The 17,488-nt window shown below is 36.9% G+C and overlaps 1 protein-coding gene across 7 annotated transcripts in view; it reads left to right on the forward strand.

Annotated features, from left to right (window-relative positions):
- Nucleotides 1–17,488, forward strand: part of DDX4 (DEAD-box helicase 4) — a 96,061-nt gene extending 78,573 nt beyond the window's left edge. For 4 of the 7 annotated variants that reach the window (XM_071731586.1, XM_071731588.1, XM_071731585.1 and 1 more), the window contains 11 exons: nucleotides 2,551–2,592; nucleotides 3,848–3,990; nucleotides 5,046–5,198; nucleotides 6,449–6,603; nucleotides 7,366–7,495; nucleotides 8,921–9,087; nucleotides 12,084–12,229; nucleotides 12,950–13,049; nucleotides 14,848–15,118; nucleotides 15,266–15,352; nucleotides 17,022–17,488. In XM_071731586.1, the coding sequence (XP_071587687.1) occupies nucleotides 2,551–2,592; nucleotides 3,848–3,990; nucleotides 5,046–5,198; nucleotides 6,449–6,603; nucleotides 7,366–7,495; nucleotides 8,921–9,087; nucleotides 12,084–12,229; nucleotides 12,950–13,049; nucleotides 14,848–15,118; nucleotides 15,266–15,352; nucleotides 17,022–17,102 (1,475 nt within the window). In that variant the 3' untranslated portion in view covers nucleotides 17,103–17,488. The remainder of the gene's footprint in view (nucleotides 1–2,550; nucleotides 2,593–3,847; nucleotides 3,991–5,045; nucleotides 5,199–6,448; nucleotides 6,604–7,365; nucleotides 7,496–8,920; nucleotides 9,088–12,083; nucleotides 12,230–12,949; nucleotides 13,050–14,847; nucleotides 15,119–15,265; nucleotides 15,353–17,021) is intronic. The other 3 variants (XM_071731589.1, XM_071731591.1, XM_071731592.1) reach the window with 2 other exon arrangements.

Below are 17,488 nucleotides of genomic sequence, written 5' to 3' on the forward strand. Positions count from 1 at the left end.
TTTCAGTAATATTGTTTTTGAAGCTGTTCTCTTCCATGTTTTTTTCTCTTGGTCCTGCTGCTACTAACTGGGGCAGTTAATGCACAGTGTAGCAGAGGCACTAACCTCAAAATTCAAAGCAAGCCTTTAAGAATTTTCTCAGTTTTGAAATAGTCACTTGACTTTCTCCACTCTTCCTCCTTCCCCCCCGTAAAGGATAGTGTTGCTTTAGGTTTTTTCAGGCTGACAGGTAAGATTTACACCGCTGAGAGGCCAGCTCTTGATGGCTTTATTACAATGTCAGGGTTTTTTTGCTGTCTGCAAAGGATTTTTCCCTAATGGTCCTACCTTCTTTGCCACTGATGCTATTGTAACATGTAACCTGTGCTATGCTACCTAGAGCATAGTAATCTAGCATTCAGAAAAGCCCCATAATCCGAAATTAGAAGTACTATTAAACTAGGGTAATACTGGTAAAAGCATTTTTCACTGTAGAAAAGATGTAATGCTTAGTACGTGTTTTCAGAAGTGCTCCTTACTATACAAAGAAAATTGATTTTCCTCTGTTTCACTTAGTTCAAATAATTTTTAGAACTTCAGTACTTACAGAGGCAACATGTGAATACTCATAGTGGACATAACTATAACCTCATAGAGAATAGTCTTTTCTTACTTTTCATGACCATTATAAAGAGCAGTATTAGTTAAAAACTGTTGTGGATATTGGTAGGCAACAGTTGCACTAGCCTGTACAGAGGTTTATATGGAAAGATAATTCTACATATAGAGTAGTTTGCATGGCAAGTATGTCCTTTTACTGTCAGATAGCATGTCTGGATAAGGAGTGGATTAGAGCAGGCATTGCTAGTTAAATTGTTTTCCATCTTTTGAATAATGGTCACATCACTAGTAGACTTTGTAGAGATACTGTTAAAGCATACTCTATCTTCTGATTGAAAAATAATTAAGAGATTACACATACTGAATGTTGCATGATTGGCTGGATTCTTTGTCACTGTCTCAAAGAAGCTGTGAAGTTAAGAGAATTGCTGAAGGGTATAGCCGATGAACAAAAGCATTGCTGATCTAATTCACAGTACTGACTGCCTCTTTTGAACTGGTATTTATGTTTAGTGTAAATAATTCTGTCCTGTTGAATATGAATAACCAGGTAGATATGGTGCCGTGATGCTATACTGCAGTGCTTGCATTGCTGCAGTGAGGAAGAATGCTGATGACAGAAAACAAAGGAGGCATTGCAGGGTCACTGTGCTTCTGTGATACTGGTCTTAAAATGGTCAGTCTCATGGTATGATTTTTATGAGTAGCTTGGGCTGCATGTTTGAGTAGAGAATTTGCTAAGAGCTTTTGTTGGTTTTCTTATTCAGTCTTATCTGTGTTTCTAGCCTCATTCTTTTCCAGAGGGGCCTTTATATTAAGGGGTTTTTACACCCTTCTTTGAAATCAGCAGCACAACTTCCTGCACAACTTCCTGCACTGAAGCTAATGGTTAGGTTTGAAGCTTTTTCTGGTTTATGTGTAGTAAGAATTTAAAGTGGATCTGGAAATGGCTGCGTGTAATAGCTAAGTCTTCACATAATTTTTATATATGAAAGACATGGTATTTCCTTGCTCTTAATAGTAAAAGTCTTTTTGTTTATGAAGTGGTAATGAAAACACACGAGGTGAATGTCAAGGTCAGACTTCCTTGGTGTGGATGTCGGAGAAGTGTGGCTGTTGGAAGTAACAGGATAGTTTTCTGATGTATTCTTTTCCTAACTCATGAGAAACTACTATGATGACACTGAAGTTTGTAGCCATGACTCTAGTTATTTAGAACTTGGTTGTATCATGTAAAACAAGCATCTCCTCGTTTGTGTGGTTTTTTTTTTTTTTTTTTTTTTGGTTTTTTTTTTGCAAGGTTGAATGATTCTTCAAATCAAGGTGCTGTAACCATAAATATATGTGAATTCCTTGTTATTGGCAATATTTGCTTATCAGTGTTGGGGGAAAACCTCACTTAAGAGGTAACAAAGTTTTAAAACTAACATTCTTGTGGCATTTTAATTTAATTTCTTCATAGAGTTGCTTTTTTCCTCATGATTAATCTCAAGTGAATATAGACAACTGATTCTGGCCATGCAAAGTACATGCTAGGCTTAGAGAGATCATTCCTCTTTACTGTCCTTACTTAAAACGTGCTTATTTTATATAGACATCAAAGTCAAGGAAGTCAAGGAAGGTCCACATCTGGTTTGTAAGTTCCATTAGCAAGATGCTGTGTTTATGTCCTTGATGATGGTACTGCAAGGCTGAGCTAAGCTCAGTGGTGTGGCATTGTCTCTTTCCATCCTTTAAATACAGATACATGGCCTTTGTCTTCTGACTTCATGTAACAGAGCTTTCTTTGCTTACTTACTTCAGCCTGTTCTGCCAACTGTATCAGGACCCACTACTCTGTTTTCAAACTGTCTCGATGTTTGTTTTTGTCAAGGTTCTTATTTAGGTTTTCTCTCAAGTGAGATTTTTTTTTCCTAGAAGCAATTAAGTTTGAAATGCTTTCTTTAACAGCAGGTTACAAAGAATGCAGTGAAGAAGTAGATTCTGTAAGAGGTAAGAATCTTCTTCACAAGTAACGTGTTGGTTTTAATTTGCTTTTGACTTAAGGAACAATCTCTTAAAGCTGTTGGAAGTAAGAAATCAGGTTAAAAAAGAAGGTAGTGATATAGGTAAATACATAAGCAAACTGTTTTTGTAACAATGACAGTTCTGTTAAACCTAGTATATTTAAACTTTGTTCAGCTTTACTGGGCAGCATAGTAGTTGTTCTCACATAAATAAAAACTTCACTATTTGGAATGGAGTGGTGGGAAGTTCCTCTGTTGCTAGCTGTTTTTTTCTTGGATGGTGAAGGTTATCTGCTTGAGACAGAAGTATTGGCAAACTAAATTAGCAGTAGTGTAAGCATCTTAAGTGGTGGTAGTCATTAAAGTAAACTACAAATGAGCAGTTGATTCTGAGTTTCAGATGCTGGAGCATCTAAGATGCTGTTTCTGGAAAGCAGGTGTTGATGTCTTTTATGAAGTACAAGTAGATGGATTTTCTTGATACTTATGTGTAGATGATCAGATTGAAAATCTATAGTGACATTACTTTTGGCATGTTCTTTCTGGCATGTATTGAAAATGTTAGTTGGGCAATCTACTAGAATGTTTTACTTACCTGCAGTGTTTTTTGCAAGTGAATAGCTTTTTATTTATTTTGTCCTACTGTTGAAATGCAAAAAAGATAAAATTGTGAACTCTTGACTTCATCTAAAATATTTTGTTCCTGATGTTTCTTCCTCATTTGAGGTCTGTATGAAATGGCTTCTACTGCTCACCTTGCAATGAGCATCAAATAATTTTATATCTCTGAGTTTAGTATCTTGAAAAATGCCCTAAGGAATACAGAATTATAAATGTACTGCCATGAAACAGTTGATTTAATCCTGTGTGAATAAACGCATTCTTACGGAGTAGGATATTGAATAGGAGTGTAATGATTTTTGTGGTAGAATTGGTTTTCACATGATGGTAAAGTAAGGCCTAATTTAATTTTTGTGATTAGCTGCTCAGAGTAAGGTCTTGAAGCAAATGCGAGGCAAGAATGCTTTACAAAATGCCATTTACAAGATGCTTTCATAGAAATAAAGTGAATTTGAGGTCTGGTATTATAAACTGAGTTCTAATACAGTTAATTTATGAAAGTTCTTGCCTTCTGGAGAAAAAGTGGCACTGAACTTGACTTCCATAGCTCTGTACTTAAAGTAGTCTTAGATGAAGTTTTCTTTATATTGTTTGTGACCATAAGTGATTGTGTTCTTAAGGTCCAAAGGTGACTTACGTGCCCCCTCCTCCACCTGATGAGGAACAAGCCATCTTTGCACGTTATCAGACAGGAATTAATTTTGACAAGTATGATGAAAATGCTGTCCAAGTGTCAGGACTTGACCCTCCAGCACCATTACTGGTTAGTGAACTCATTAATTTCAGCTTATGTTGAGTGTGATTCTGCAATGATGTATACTGAGTCTAGTATTCACTGCTAATGAAAATACCAATGAGTTTGAATCTTGCAGACAGTATTGTGTTGGAAGGAAATGCTGCCCATTTGAAAGATAAAAATCTGAATTCAGTATGATGTTGACAGACTACAGAAATGGCACAGAAAAAGTAACGCTGGATGGACAAAAAGTATAGTCCTTAAATTGCAGAAAAATACCAGTTCATATCTGGAAAGAAAAGTTGTTGGCAGTAGTTTCTAGGAAGGCTGGTGGAGTCATCTTGTTGAGCATCTGGTACTGGGGGATCTTAAACATTTTAAATTTAACACCTTTAAGAATAGTTTTAACGTGGATAGAAGTGTCTTTGAAGTAATACATAGCGCTGTTTTTTGTGTCTGCAGTTTATTGTGTCAAAATAATACATAACTTTGCCATATGTGTATGACTCCATAGTAGGTGGTTAGTATATAAAAGAAAAAGCAAAGATTTTTTAGGGAGAAGAGTGAGGAAAGGCAGAGGCATATCTGTGTTGAATGAGTGTGAAGAGGTTTTTTTCCCCATCCATCTTTTGAAGTATTTTCTGCCTGAAGGTAAAACTTCTTTGGTCTGGGTAGGGATGTTGCTGTAGCTGCCCTTAATGGTTTTAATGCAGAGCCTAAGTGTATGTCTCCTACCTGAAATGAAACTAAAGAGTTTTAGTTTGTTTTCATAGTGTCCTGTTACCTACTTCAGTCCAGGTATGTAGATTCTGAGCAGTTTTCTCTTAAAGATAGTAAGACCAGCTGGAGGGCTTCAGGCTTCACTCTCCTACAGAGAACTTCACTTGAATGGCATGAGCAGGTTGAAGAAAACCTTTGAGAGTTTTACCTGTAGGAACCTTGGCAGTCTAAATGACTGAAACCCCATTAAAACTTTATGCCTTTCAGTGTTCAGTGTCTGTATCCTATGGTAAGCATCTCAGTTTTAAAAACTTTGAATTTCTATGATAATGTACCATTAATAGTAATTTGCTCTCTTACAGGATATTGAAAAAGCTAACCTCTGTCAGACTTTAAACATGAACATTGCTAAAGCTGGGTACTCTAAACTTACTCCAGTGCAGAAGTATAGCATTCCTATTATACTGGCAGGACGTGATTTAATGGCATGTGCCCAGACAGGATCGGGAAAAACTGTAAGCATTTGGTGTAGTATTCATACTACTGGAAATGTGTGACCTTAAACTTTTAGATGAATGCCTTAGTCTGCCACGTGGCAGATAGCTTTTTTTTCTAATGATTTGACTGGCACTGTGCTTAACTGTAATGTTAAAAAACCTGCAACAGCACATCTATCTGTGCATAACTGTAATGTTAAGCACAGATAGATGTGTTGTTGCAGGTTTTGGTGTAAATTTTTTAATATTTTTGTGAACCAGTATATTGATACAGCAGGCCAGTCTTCAGGGCTACAGATACAGATTGAGAAGTACAGCAGTTATACAGACTGTTATTGGGGTAAAAAAAAAAAACAAAAAACATCACCTCAGCACAGTGTGGGTTTTTCTGTGTTCTGTGGGGTTTTGCTTTTGGGTTTTATTTATTTATTTATTTATGTTCATATGTATGCTTTGTTTTGTTAGTCTTTGTGGATTTGGTTTGTTTATTTTTTTTAATCCAGCTAGATTGTAATAAAGTATTGTGCTGGTTTGTCATCCTTCTTTTTATCAAGTCTGATCTCAGTTTTGGGCTCAGTATTCTTGATGCAGTGGAATCATGGAATAGTTTTTTAAGAGTTAGTACTAAGCTGACAGTTGTCTACACTTGTTAAACTGTCTAATGTACCAAAATTTAACCACTGACAGATCTGTGCCAGCGTAGCTCTTGCCTTTCAGTATAGTTGTGGAAATCCAGCTTTGTTGTTGTGTGATGTATTACTTGTTTTGAAAAACATCTGCTTACAAAAGAGGAAATGTCCACAGCTTATGCTATAAATGTTCTGAGTGCTGTTGGAGTGGTTGTACGGATGCTGTTTTGGGGGTAGCTTGTTTTGCATTGTAGTAAGGGTGCAAACTGATCTACTGTTGCGTAGTAGTCTGGAGAAGGGTAATTACCTTACTAATCTGCTGATGGTAATGTAAAGCTTGAAAGGAGGGTTTTTCATCCTGAGGTACATAATGTGTGCCAGCATGATGTGTGAAACTGCCTGAAGAACACAAATTGGCTAGTGTGTGACTGTATTCCTGCATTATAATAATATTAAGGCCCAGACAGAGATTTTCCTGCTTCTTAAACAAGGAGAAATAAATGTTCTGTAGTGCATTCAGGTCAATCCTTTTGCAGTTGGACTTCCTTCAGGTATGCTCTTTCTGGAGCCTTAAATGTGATTGATAAAACCTTTAAGACTGAACAGCATAAATACTGTTGGTTGTTTTTTTTTTTTTAGGCAGCTTTTCTTATACCAATTGTGAACCACATGATGAGAGATGGTGTAACTGCCAGTAGCTTTAAAGAGCAGCAAGAGCCAGAGTGTATTATTGTTGCCCCAACCAGAGAACTGATAAATCAGATCTTCCTAGAAGCAAGGAAATTTGTGTATGGGTAAGTTTTTGCATTGTTGCCTGGTATCAATCATTACTTTTCCCGAATCAGCAGGACTTTTTTTTTGTTTTTCATGAATACTTGAAAAAAATTTTCACTGTCAAGCAAATTACTACAAAATCTTGTATTTAGATGGTAATACTGACTGTCAGGTTTCTTACTATATGGCTAGGAATTGAAACTCTTAATCTTTCCCATACTGGGGAGAGGAGAGAGAGGTTTATTTAGCTAAGTGCTAAACTTCTGTCATGTAATCTTTACTGATGAGAAAACGGTATTTCTTAAATGAAAAAACTTTAAAAAATTTAGATTGCCTTACATCATTTATACGTGCTTTTGTTTTCATCTTGACAAAAAAGAGGTAGAGTAGAGGTATAAATTATGCTTTTACAGCTAACTTTCAGTGGTGGTTTCTGAACTACTTCCCAGTATTTCTGGTCGGGGGTAGGAATTTCACAGCAAGCTCTGTGAATGGCTTGTGAAAAGAGAGGGGAGAATGCAGGTGAATTGAAGTGCTCTTTTCAAATGAACAGCTGTGCAGCCCCTACTATGTACTTTGTACTTTGAATGGGAACTTTGAGCTTCCTATGAGTAGGTTTCTGCTCTTGGATCCTGCTTTTGGTTTTGAGCTGTGCTGTATGGTGAAGGAGTTGGACCATTTTAAACTGGTTGATGGTAGATCTGGTAAATTTTTACGTATTTTCATGAAACAGTATTGTTTGTATACTCACATAATTGATCAATTTTTTTTCTATATAACAGAACTTGTATAAGGCCTGTTGTGATCTATGGAGGTACACAAACAGGCCATTCAATTCGTCAGATAATGCAAGGCTGTAGTATACTGTGTGCCACACCAGGGAGGCTTTTGGATGTCATTAGTAGAGAGAAGGTAAGACCTTAAACTTAATTTAAATTCCCTAAACAATCTCAGCTTTTTATATAATGTTTTTCATTCTTCAGACTTCACAGAAGCAAAGATGGAGCTGTGAAAACCAGTCAGTATGCTGTCTTTGTACAGGCATTGGCTTAAAATTCCCACGAACATTTCTTGGACTGTGTAACTTGAGTTTTTTGAAAGAGTGGTGTGAGTTCTGGTCTAGTCAGTCCCTTTCAGGTTCCATTGGAGAATACCAGTTCAAATCAAACTGGCTGCAGGTTTATTGGCAATTAAATTCCATAGTTTAAACACATGGAGCACCTTCTCAGTAATTTTCCAAAATATTGTAGCAGGTTTTCACTTGTTCTGTTTGTTTTGCTACAATAGCTTTAACCTGTCTGGAGCAATGCTGATATTAATTATTTTATAAATGTGTTAGTATAATTTTATACATATATTTTAGTTAATATAATTATATCAAACATTATTTTAATGTTTTAATACTGATCTGAGTTTTTATTTTTCCAGCTACTGTAATTGATTTGTTTTGTAATGGTGTGATTGTTGCACTGCACAAAAGCAGCTTGAAAAACATTGGAATTGGCTTCCTGCTGTTAGGCTTCTAGTTAAAATGAAGTTATGGTTAGCTGCAGCAAAGTAGTAGTGTCTTTAATAATGCTTTCTGACATAACTTTTTCAGAACAAGGGAGGATTTTTTGAGAATGTGTGAGAGTTACATAAGAGAACCTTTCTGGAACTTGGACATGATTTAGAAATAGATGTGCTGAACAGTTGTTTATTGGTAGACTGTGTATTGGTTTTCACTGCTGAACCAAGTTCTGAAGCACTTCAGTGTATGCATACAATTTGAATTAATGCAGGTTAAGAAGTTCACAGAATCACAGAATGTTTTAAGTTGGGAGAGACTTCCAAGATCATCCAGTCCAACCTTTGACCAACACCATAATAACTATTAAACCATGTCCTTAAGGACCCGGTCCAAAAGCCTTTTAAATACCTCCAGGGATGGTGACTCCACCACTGTCCTGGGCAGGCCATTCCAATGCTTGACTACCACCATTTCAGTGAAAAAATGTTTCCTAACATCCAGCCTAAACCTCCCCTGGTGCAGCTTCCACCCATTCCCTCTGGTCCTGTCACAGTTTACTAAGGAGCAGAGGCTGTTTCCCTCCTCACTCCAAGCTCCCTTGAGGCAGTTGAAGAGAGTGATAAGATCACCTCTCAGCCTCCGCTTCTCCAAAGTGAAATAGGTTGAGTTGCAAATAAAACATAATGCACATAGACTGTAACTTGTGAATAATTAAATTGTACTAGAAATACGTAATTAAAAGGTGGATTTTGGCAGTTAGGACATTTTATAAGTGTATAATGTCAATGAACCAATACAGGTTTTTGTTTCCATTGGAATACTTGCAGATTGGTTTGCATAATGTGAAATACTTGGTGCTGGATGAAGCAGACCGCATGCTTGATATGGGCTTTGGGGTGGATATGAAGAAGCTGATTTCTTACCCAAGCATGCCACCAAAAGACCAACGTCAAACACTGATGTTTAGTGCCACATTTCCTGAAGAAGTTCAGAGGTGAGTAAAGTAATAATAGAAATCTATCTGAAGATGTAGTGAACCAAAAGTATGAAGAATTGTTTCTAATCTTGCTAGAAGATACTGAAAGGCTTTGATTCCTTGCTGAAGGCTTCCTTTTTTTTTGTGTGTGTGTGTGTAGCAGAACTGTTAATTACTTGCATAGATTGATTGCCTAATTTAGATCAGTACTCTAAAGCAATTTGAAAAGTTTTTCTGAAGGCTTTCTAAATTCCACCTACACAGAAGTTCTTGTCCATACCCCAACACATCTGTGCAAGCTCAAAAACTGCCTTTGACACCAGGACTTGATATACAAGACAGCCCAATTATTGCTCAGCTCAACAGCCTTTCTGATATACCGTCCTATTTTAAATGCATAAGTGTTATTTGTTTTCAGTAGTGGTAAAGCTTCCCCAAATGGGTTTAGAGGTATCTCTTAGAGCTCTGCTATTCTTTAGCCTGGGAGTAAGAACAAAACATGTCATTCCATGTGGGTGGATGGAGGTTAATCAGTGTTATTCTCTTGAGGAGGCAGGCATCTGAATACTCTTGTATCAGAGGGGTCTAAACTTCAGCTTGGTGTAATTTAGATGGCTTTTGAAGTAAGGATGGTATTTGTGACAGAATCGCTAAAAGGTAACTTTACTACGCTTTGAGAGCATGTAAACTGATGAGGCCATTGCAGTGAAGTATGGTTTTATTTCAGTGAGTCAAATCCTGACTACTTTCTTCCAGCCTCCACAAATCCTAAAAGAAGTCTTCAAGGTGGAGAGAACATCTTCAGTAGTTGACTGTCCTGAATGGAGGAGTTGTGAATGGGCTGCTTTCTCCCATTCAGTCAGTTGATACTGGCAGCTGATAGGGGAAATGAATGGCCTTTCTTTAAGGAGGATTGAATTAACTTTAAACTGTCCTAAGCTCCATGTTGTGGCCTTGGTTTTTGGTCAAGACTTTTTTTTTTTTTTTCATGGAGTTTTTTGTATTGAAGGAAGTTACTGAAGTGAACTAATACAGGCCTTGTTCCCACAGCTGGGAATTGGGTGTTAAAATGATACTGTACACACATTCATGTTTATTTCATTTGTTAACTGTGGGGGAATGTGGCCTCTCCACACTACCTCGTGGGAAGAGATCAGATGTGTCTTCCTATAAGATAGATCCGGGGGATGTACAGTGTGCTCTTACTGGCTCAGGTTTTGTGGCTGAGAAGAGGAATCTTGATGCATTTATCTCTGGAACTGTTGTCTTTATCAGTGTGATTTTGCTGATGAACTTGCTCTGTCTTTTTGCTGCATACTGAGGAATGAGTAAAGCAGCTTTACTCATCAGTATTTACCAGCATCTGAAATTACATCCCTTCAGTTGTGTAAGATGTTTACTGCCTGCTTCTGTTTAATGGAAAAAAACAACAAACAAAAAACCCCAACAAATCTACCTTTCTACGGTCAAGTTTTGCAGGATTTGCAAGTACTGATGGAAGACTTTAGAAAGCTGAGTGCCAGGATCTTTGTTTGGCAATGCATATTAACATTCTTGGGAACTTTTGAACCTAGAATGCCTAAAAGTAATGTTCGTGCTTTCAAGAGTGGGGTGGAGTAATTTTCTTCCTGGATTTACTGCCTATGTGATTCTGTAGTCAGGAAAGCTAGTATTTTCCTCTCCTCAAATCAATACAACCTGGGACACTATACTGCTATGATAGTATAGGATGAGGTGCTTTCTTTGTCTCTCCTGGGTTCAGGCTCTCCTGTACTTCTGTTAAGGGAAAGACATCAGATTTAGTTTTAACATACCATCTGGTGCTGTACTTGAATTTAGGTCTCTGCTGTTACATATAAACCTTCAGTCTGATCATCAAGACTCTTCCTGTCCTTGGGAGTTGAGAGAAAGGTGCATTTCTTACCTGGCTGGTGAACTTGACCTGAGCATCTGGAGGTTTCTCTCTCCAGTGGAAATATATATTTTTTTTCATCCTGTATTTTGCTTATGGTTCCATTTTCAGAGAGCTTAAACTTGTCCTTTATTTTCAGTTTAGAACTATGTCTCTTTGACATCTTAAACCAGTTAGATCTTAGGACCAAATACATTTGAATCTTTAGTAACTTTTTTATTTTCTATGAAAAAAACCTTGTCAGTGGTAATTATACCTATGAATCTGGTGGGAAATTCAAATCTTTAATGTAGTCCTTCATGTTTAGTACTTCATTTTTTTAGGAATTTATTCTAAAACTTGAGATTGGCTCTTTTCAGTTAGAGGTTGACTTGTTTAGCATGTGAATTTTACTTCAGTGGAAGCTGCTTCCTGTACATGTGACATAAAGCACAGTTGTGTGTCAGTAAGTTAATACAGATTAATACAAACATTGAGTATTATGAGGCATTCCTAAGGATTACCCTTTTTGGCAAGTTTGATCTCTGAGGTCGGATTACCTCTGCAAGAAATGTAGCTGAATAAGCAGTGCTTCTGAACAATATTCGACTTTTCCTCTGGCAACTTGTAAATGAATGTGTGTGATAATTTTTTTTTCAGCAGCCCTTTTGTTGAACAGTCAAAAGGGATGATGTTGTCTCATGGAGGCCTGTTTTGAATTCTGGCCTGTGTAGCATTTGTCCTGTGTCCTTCCATCTAGTGATGAAGTAGTGCCTGGAGAGTGGTTCTGTTGTGAGCCTCTGTCAGTAAGGCATTTTATAAGCATATATATGGAACTCTTTTCTGAGATGGCCAGAAAGCAGTTTGCATTATGAAAAGCTGCAGGAATTTAATAAGTTTGTGTACCTTCTTGATCAGAGCTTTTTCTACAGCTGTCTAGAAAACAATACAGACTCCTAGCTTTTTAAAAAAATGCATGTGAGTACTTCTGTCCTATGCCATTTGAGGAACAATAAAAGTATTTCAATTGGGCATTGTTTGAGCATAAAGCATGTTACTTTGTGTTATAGCAGAAGTAAGAAACAATAGACTTTAATGTTGTTCAATTTTGTTTCTTCTCAAGGCTGGCTGGCGAATTTTTGAAAACCAATTATTTATTTGTTGTTGTTGGACGTGTGGGTGGAGCTTGCAGTGATGTTCAGCAAAGTATTCTTCAGGTTCCTCAGTGTTCCAGGAGGCAAAAATTGATAGAAATTCTACAAAGCATAGGTAACTTTTCTTATTGCCAAATGTTTTCCAGGGAAGACAAATTCTTTTTTGTTTTCTTGGTTTTGTTTTGGTTTTTAAACTGGTGTTGTTGCTATTGGCCGGGTCATGATTACATTCTGTTAATGCATGTTACATGCTTTGCAAGACTACTGATTGAAGCTTTTAGCAGACCTTAGTTCTAGGCTTACAGACTGTAGAGTTACCTGTGTTTACCAAGAGCTCATCTCTAATGAATACTAGCAGACAAACTTTCCCAGCTAGCTGGTTTCTTTAAATGGTCAGGTTTAAGACTCGAGTGTGTTATGTGTATTAACTTGTTATGTGGATGCTTAGAAGATAGAACACTGAAAGGGGTTTGGAATTAAAAACTGGTCATGTACCTTGCTGTTAAGTTCTCATTATGACCTGCTGCTTTTAGCCACGTGCTGTCAAAATGAAGTGCACCTTCCCACAGAGAACTACATGTGTTTCCTCATTTTATTGAGGAGAAAAATACAATGCGTTTGTCTTCATCTAGGTTTCTGTGTTGAAATGAAAATTGATGGGATTGAATTTAATTAGTGTCAGCACAGGCAAGAAATTACAATCATACCTAAAAAAAAAAAAAATGTAAAAAACCTGTTCTGATACTGGGTGTTTATGTAAGAAATTGCAATTATGAATGGTGGCAATGCACTGGGTTTCAAGTTGCAGTAAGATCCGGACTCTTATTTAATGTAGGTCATGAACGAACCATGGTGTTTGTGGACAAAAAGAAAAAAGCAGACTACATTGCAGCCTTTCTTTGTCAAGAAAGGGTATCAGCCACTAGCATTCATGGGTAAGTATATTTTAAGTGAAAGGTAGCTTTTATTGTCAGTCGAGCTTTTACTGAGATGTTTTGTTTGTCTGTATCTGTGTGACTTTGCTTGCTTTGCTGCAGATCACCCTGTAATCCTCAGCAGCTCTGCCCTGTTGAAAATGTAGTGTTTTTGCAGGCCAGCTGTCACAGCATTTGCTTGAATATACATCTTTCTGGCTGACCACACTTGAAATGCTGTACATGAGCTGGAGAATAATGCCTACTGTTAAAAAAAAATATTAATATAGAACAAATTCAGTAGCATTGGCTGTTACTTGTGCATACTTCTTGTCATCATTTGCGTGACCAAAACCAGACCTTGCAGTGTTACTGGTGAGATGATACTCATTAACCGAAACAGCAGTTGTGGACCTTCCACTAAGTCTTAAAGGCGTCCTGAAAGTGGTAAGTTATGATGGTCCATACAGATTTCACCTACTTTAATTTCTTCCTCGTTGGTGTGTTCATGAACATAGCATTTCTGTGGAGATTTAAATTTAAAGTGAAGATGTTCCTAACTTGTGTTTGTTGTCTGTTCATGAGTGTTGCATACCTGAAAAATTATAGGAAATAAGGTGAAGTAGTTCCTAGTTCTAGGTCTTAAACCCATCTAAAAAGACTATCTTTCATACAGTGAGCTGGCATGTAGTTTTGTGGTGATTTTATGTCAAAATGGAGAACACAAACAACCTTAAGATTCCCAGTGAACTGTAGCGTATCAGGAATGTAATTTTGCAGTATTTTTCATCTTGTAGTAGTAGGGAAGGACTTGAATTCTTGTAGAAAAATGTTTTACAGTGTTCTGACACACATCAGAATTTCAGGATTGTAGAGGGTGACTAATGACCTTAGCACACAGATATGAGGTATTTGTGCATATCCTGTGCCCTGTCAATTCTACAGGTGTGTAAAGGGTCATTTTGAGAAGATGTGGCTTCTGTTCTTGGCTAACCTGAACTGCTGTTCCACAGCCTATCTTCAGCAGGAGAAGATCTTAACCTATCTCTGTATAATTGCTACATTGTGAGTTAAGGTATATTTAGGAAGGGAATAACTGATTCCATGGAAGGTTGCTAAACTGCCATGACTGTTAACTTCGGATTCACCTGAGTTTTTTGCGTTGAAGTTAGTAAGGTTAATTGCTCTTTGGAGTAGTAGTCATACAAGACTCCATTAAATACCCCATGTTAGATTAGAAAGAGCACTGTTCTTTAGCTTTCTAATTGGTTCTCTTACTTGGTCAACAAAAAACATGAGTTAAACTGATGCTACTGTATTTAAGTACTGTATAATCTATAAAGACTCTACAAAAATGCAAATCCCAAAGTCGTCTTCTTCTGTTTATTTAAAAAAAAGGCAAGTTCTGTGCTGTTGGCTGGCCACACTTTGTAGTGTATCTGAAAAATGGCCAATGTAGAAGTCTAGGCAGGCTTTTTCTTTGCTATTCTGGCTCCTGCTAAAAAGCAGTACTAACTGTGGCATGAAGAAACAATTAGTTAAGCAAGTGGATCTTCTTAGCAAGGAATTGAGCTCAATACGTGACTGTCTCTTATTTTATTTTAAAAAAATTCCCTGTAGAGACTTAGGTTAAAGTAGTTTTTGTGTCTTACTGCTAATCAGTTTAACAATTCAGAAAACCTGGGTAGTGTGTATTTTTTTTTTTTTTTTTTTTCCCTGAGAACTTTGTCCTTGAATTGTGGCCATTTCACTTGCAGCTTAACAAACACTGTGGATTTTTAGAGACCTCCATTCTAACCATGTAGAGCTTTCTTTGTAGGGATCGAGAACAGAGAGAGAGAGAATTAGCTCTTCGGGATTTTCGTTCTGGAAAATGTCCAGTTCTTGTGGCAACTTCAGTGGCATCAAGAGGTCTGGATATTGAAAAAGTTCAGCACGTTATTAATTTTGATCTTCCATCCACCATTGAAGATTATGTGCACCGAATTGGACGAACTGGTCGTTGTGGAAACACAGGCAAAGCAGTTTCCTTCTTTGATAATAGTACAGATGGCCATCTTGCACAGTCTCTGGTTAAAGTGCTTTCAGATGTAAGTTTCAAATCTTAGTACTTACCTTGTTCTTTTCTAATAGGATTTAACTTCAGTGTGCACTGCAACTATAATTACTTTGGTACAGTTCTGGAAGTCCTAATACGAACTGTTAAAGCAGTCAGATTCACTTTTCTAATCGTGTAGGCCCAGCAGGAAGTTCCCGTTTGGTTGGAAGAAATTGCTTTTGGTTTTCAAGGAGAAAGAATGCTTACATCAGTTAATACCCAGAAGGTAAGTCTGAAAATTAAATGTCTTGGTTTTTAAAACTTGGTCTCAGTACAACAGTGTGTTTGACAGTATATATGAAGACCAATGCCACTAAAACTGTTTTGACTGTAACTGTCCTGTATCTTATTTGTGCATCTTCAAAGCACTCAGCAGTTCTGCTGCAACTTATTTTGGACCATTTGTTTGACTTGGACTTCTACAGTGCAGCCTTACTAGCACTAGCTACATTAATCTGGATCTGTAGTGTCAAGAATTACTTTGTGGAACAAAAGTAAACTTTGTGCAACCATACACAAAGGCTGTAGGTCTGTAAGTTTCTCTACTGTACATGTTGGGTAGGAGCAAAAAAAGGAGCTAGTTACAAATTGCTCATTTAAGTAATTGATGTTACTAAAACCTTTCAGTTACTTACAGCTATAGAAGTGCCCCAATCTGATCCACATCATCTGTGATGAGGAGGAGTCTTCTGGTCTTTAGTATTGCTTATGCCAAATATTAAAATACGATTTGAGTGAAGGAGAGAGTTTAAATGGCATAGGTGTCAAGTCACTTTGCAATCACTAGTTTAGGATTTTAGTTCTATGCCTGCTTCTATTATGAATTATATATTTTTTTGTTGTTGTTGTAAAAACTGATGTTTGTTACTTCTGTCCACTTGAATTTTAATGATTTAATCAAAAGCTTTTCCTTGACCCCTTGATTCTGTAAGGATTATACTGCATCTCAGTTCCATTCTAAATATTAATACAGTTTTAGACACCACAGGAGAAACTGTATTATGTCTGAAGCTCAAGTTCAAACTTGGACCTTCCTCTCCTTACCTTTCTCCATAACATAATGGTTGAAAGTATTGGGTAGTTTGGGGTGTATTTACCTGCCTAAATGGTTCCCTAATCAGATCCAGATATTTTGTCTTTGGGTCTTTGTGGAATCTCAGTTACACACTTATATTTTTGCTTTTTCTCACACTTTTCGCCTTGGTGGAATTTCTTTATATTTTCTTTACATTTCTGTTTATGGGCACTTAATTCAATCTCTATAGATTGCTTTCAGTGATGTATCTTGCCAACCTTTGCATCTAGATTGCTTCCAGATAACATGTCTCCATCCTTTGTGGAGTGCCTCTAAGCATCTTATGAAAACTGTAATTTCTAGGTCAAAATCTGTCCTTCATGTCTTGTATGACCTCTTGATTTACCAAGTCTGTCTGATTTGGTAACATGCAAGTGATTTGGTAACACTAGATTTATCAGCACACTAGAGAATAGACTACTTTGAGGGAATATGTTTACTGTGGGAATACTGCCCTCTGTATCACACATCTGCAGTGAACTGATTCTTGAGTTGGAGAACTTCAGATTCTAATTCCTTTCTTACGAAAACTTCTGATGACAGTGATTCTGACAACATACAGTTTCTGACCACAGCTCTTCGAGTGTGACCATTCAGCCAATTCCTTACCCAAGTGGTCCATCTGTCAGTGCATGTTTCTCCAATTTAGGGACAAGAAATTTAGTGATGAAAGAGCTGTATTGTAAAAATGTGGTACTCAGATTACACTGAGAGGCATACATGCTGAAAGCTACAGGTATTTTGTAATGACATTTATTATTACATAACTGAAAAAATTATTTATTCTAAAGTGTTTATTCTAAATGTTTCTGTTTTGTAGAATTCCAGAGGCAGAGGCAACATGGATGTGGGAGGAATGAAGATGTCATATGCTGAAAGTGCATTTGATTCGTGGGATTAAAACCAGTTTAGTACCAAACTATGTTGTATTTTGTTGTAGTTCAAGTGAACTGTTGCACCCAGTGTTTCATACTGTTGAGCTTGTGGAACAATAATGTTTAAAATACAGTAGCTCATATCATATGTTAAAGCTTTCAGCAACTTACATGTACTCTGTTGTGACAAACCTAGTAATGATAATGGAAGAAATGGAAAGCAGTTTTTTAGGAAACATTTTCGGTATTAAGAGTTAAAACTTTGAATAAATGTTTGATGCTTGGCAGCTACTATGCTGCTGTGAAAAGATCGCCTTTCTTCAAAGATGTGCTACTGTCCCTCAGTAGTTAGCAATACATTTAAGAACTATATTCCTAAAGAAATAATAAAAATAGTTTTTAAAAAATTAAA

The sequence above is a fragment of the Heliangelus exortis genome, chromosome Z, assembly GCF_036169615.1.
Source record: "Heliangelus exortis chromosome Z, bHelExo1.hap1, whole genome shotgun sequence".
Classification (NCBI taxonomy): Eukaryota; Metazoa; Chordata; class Aves; order Apodiformes; family Trochilidae; genus Heliangelus; species Heliangelus exortis.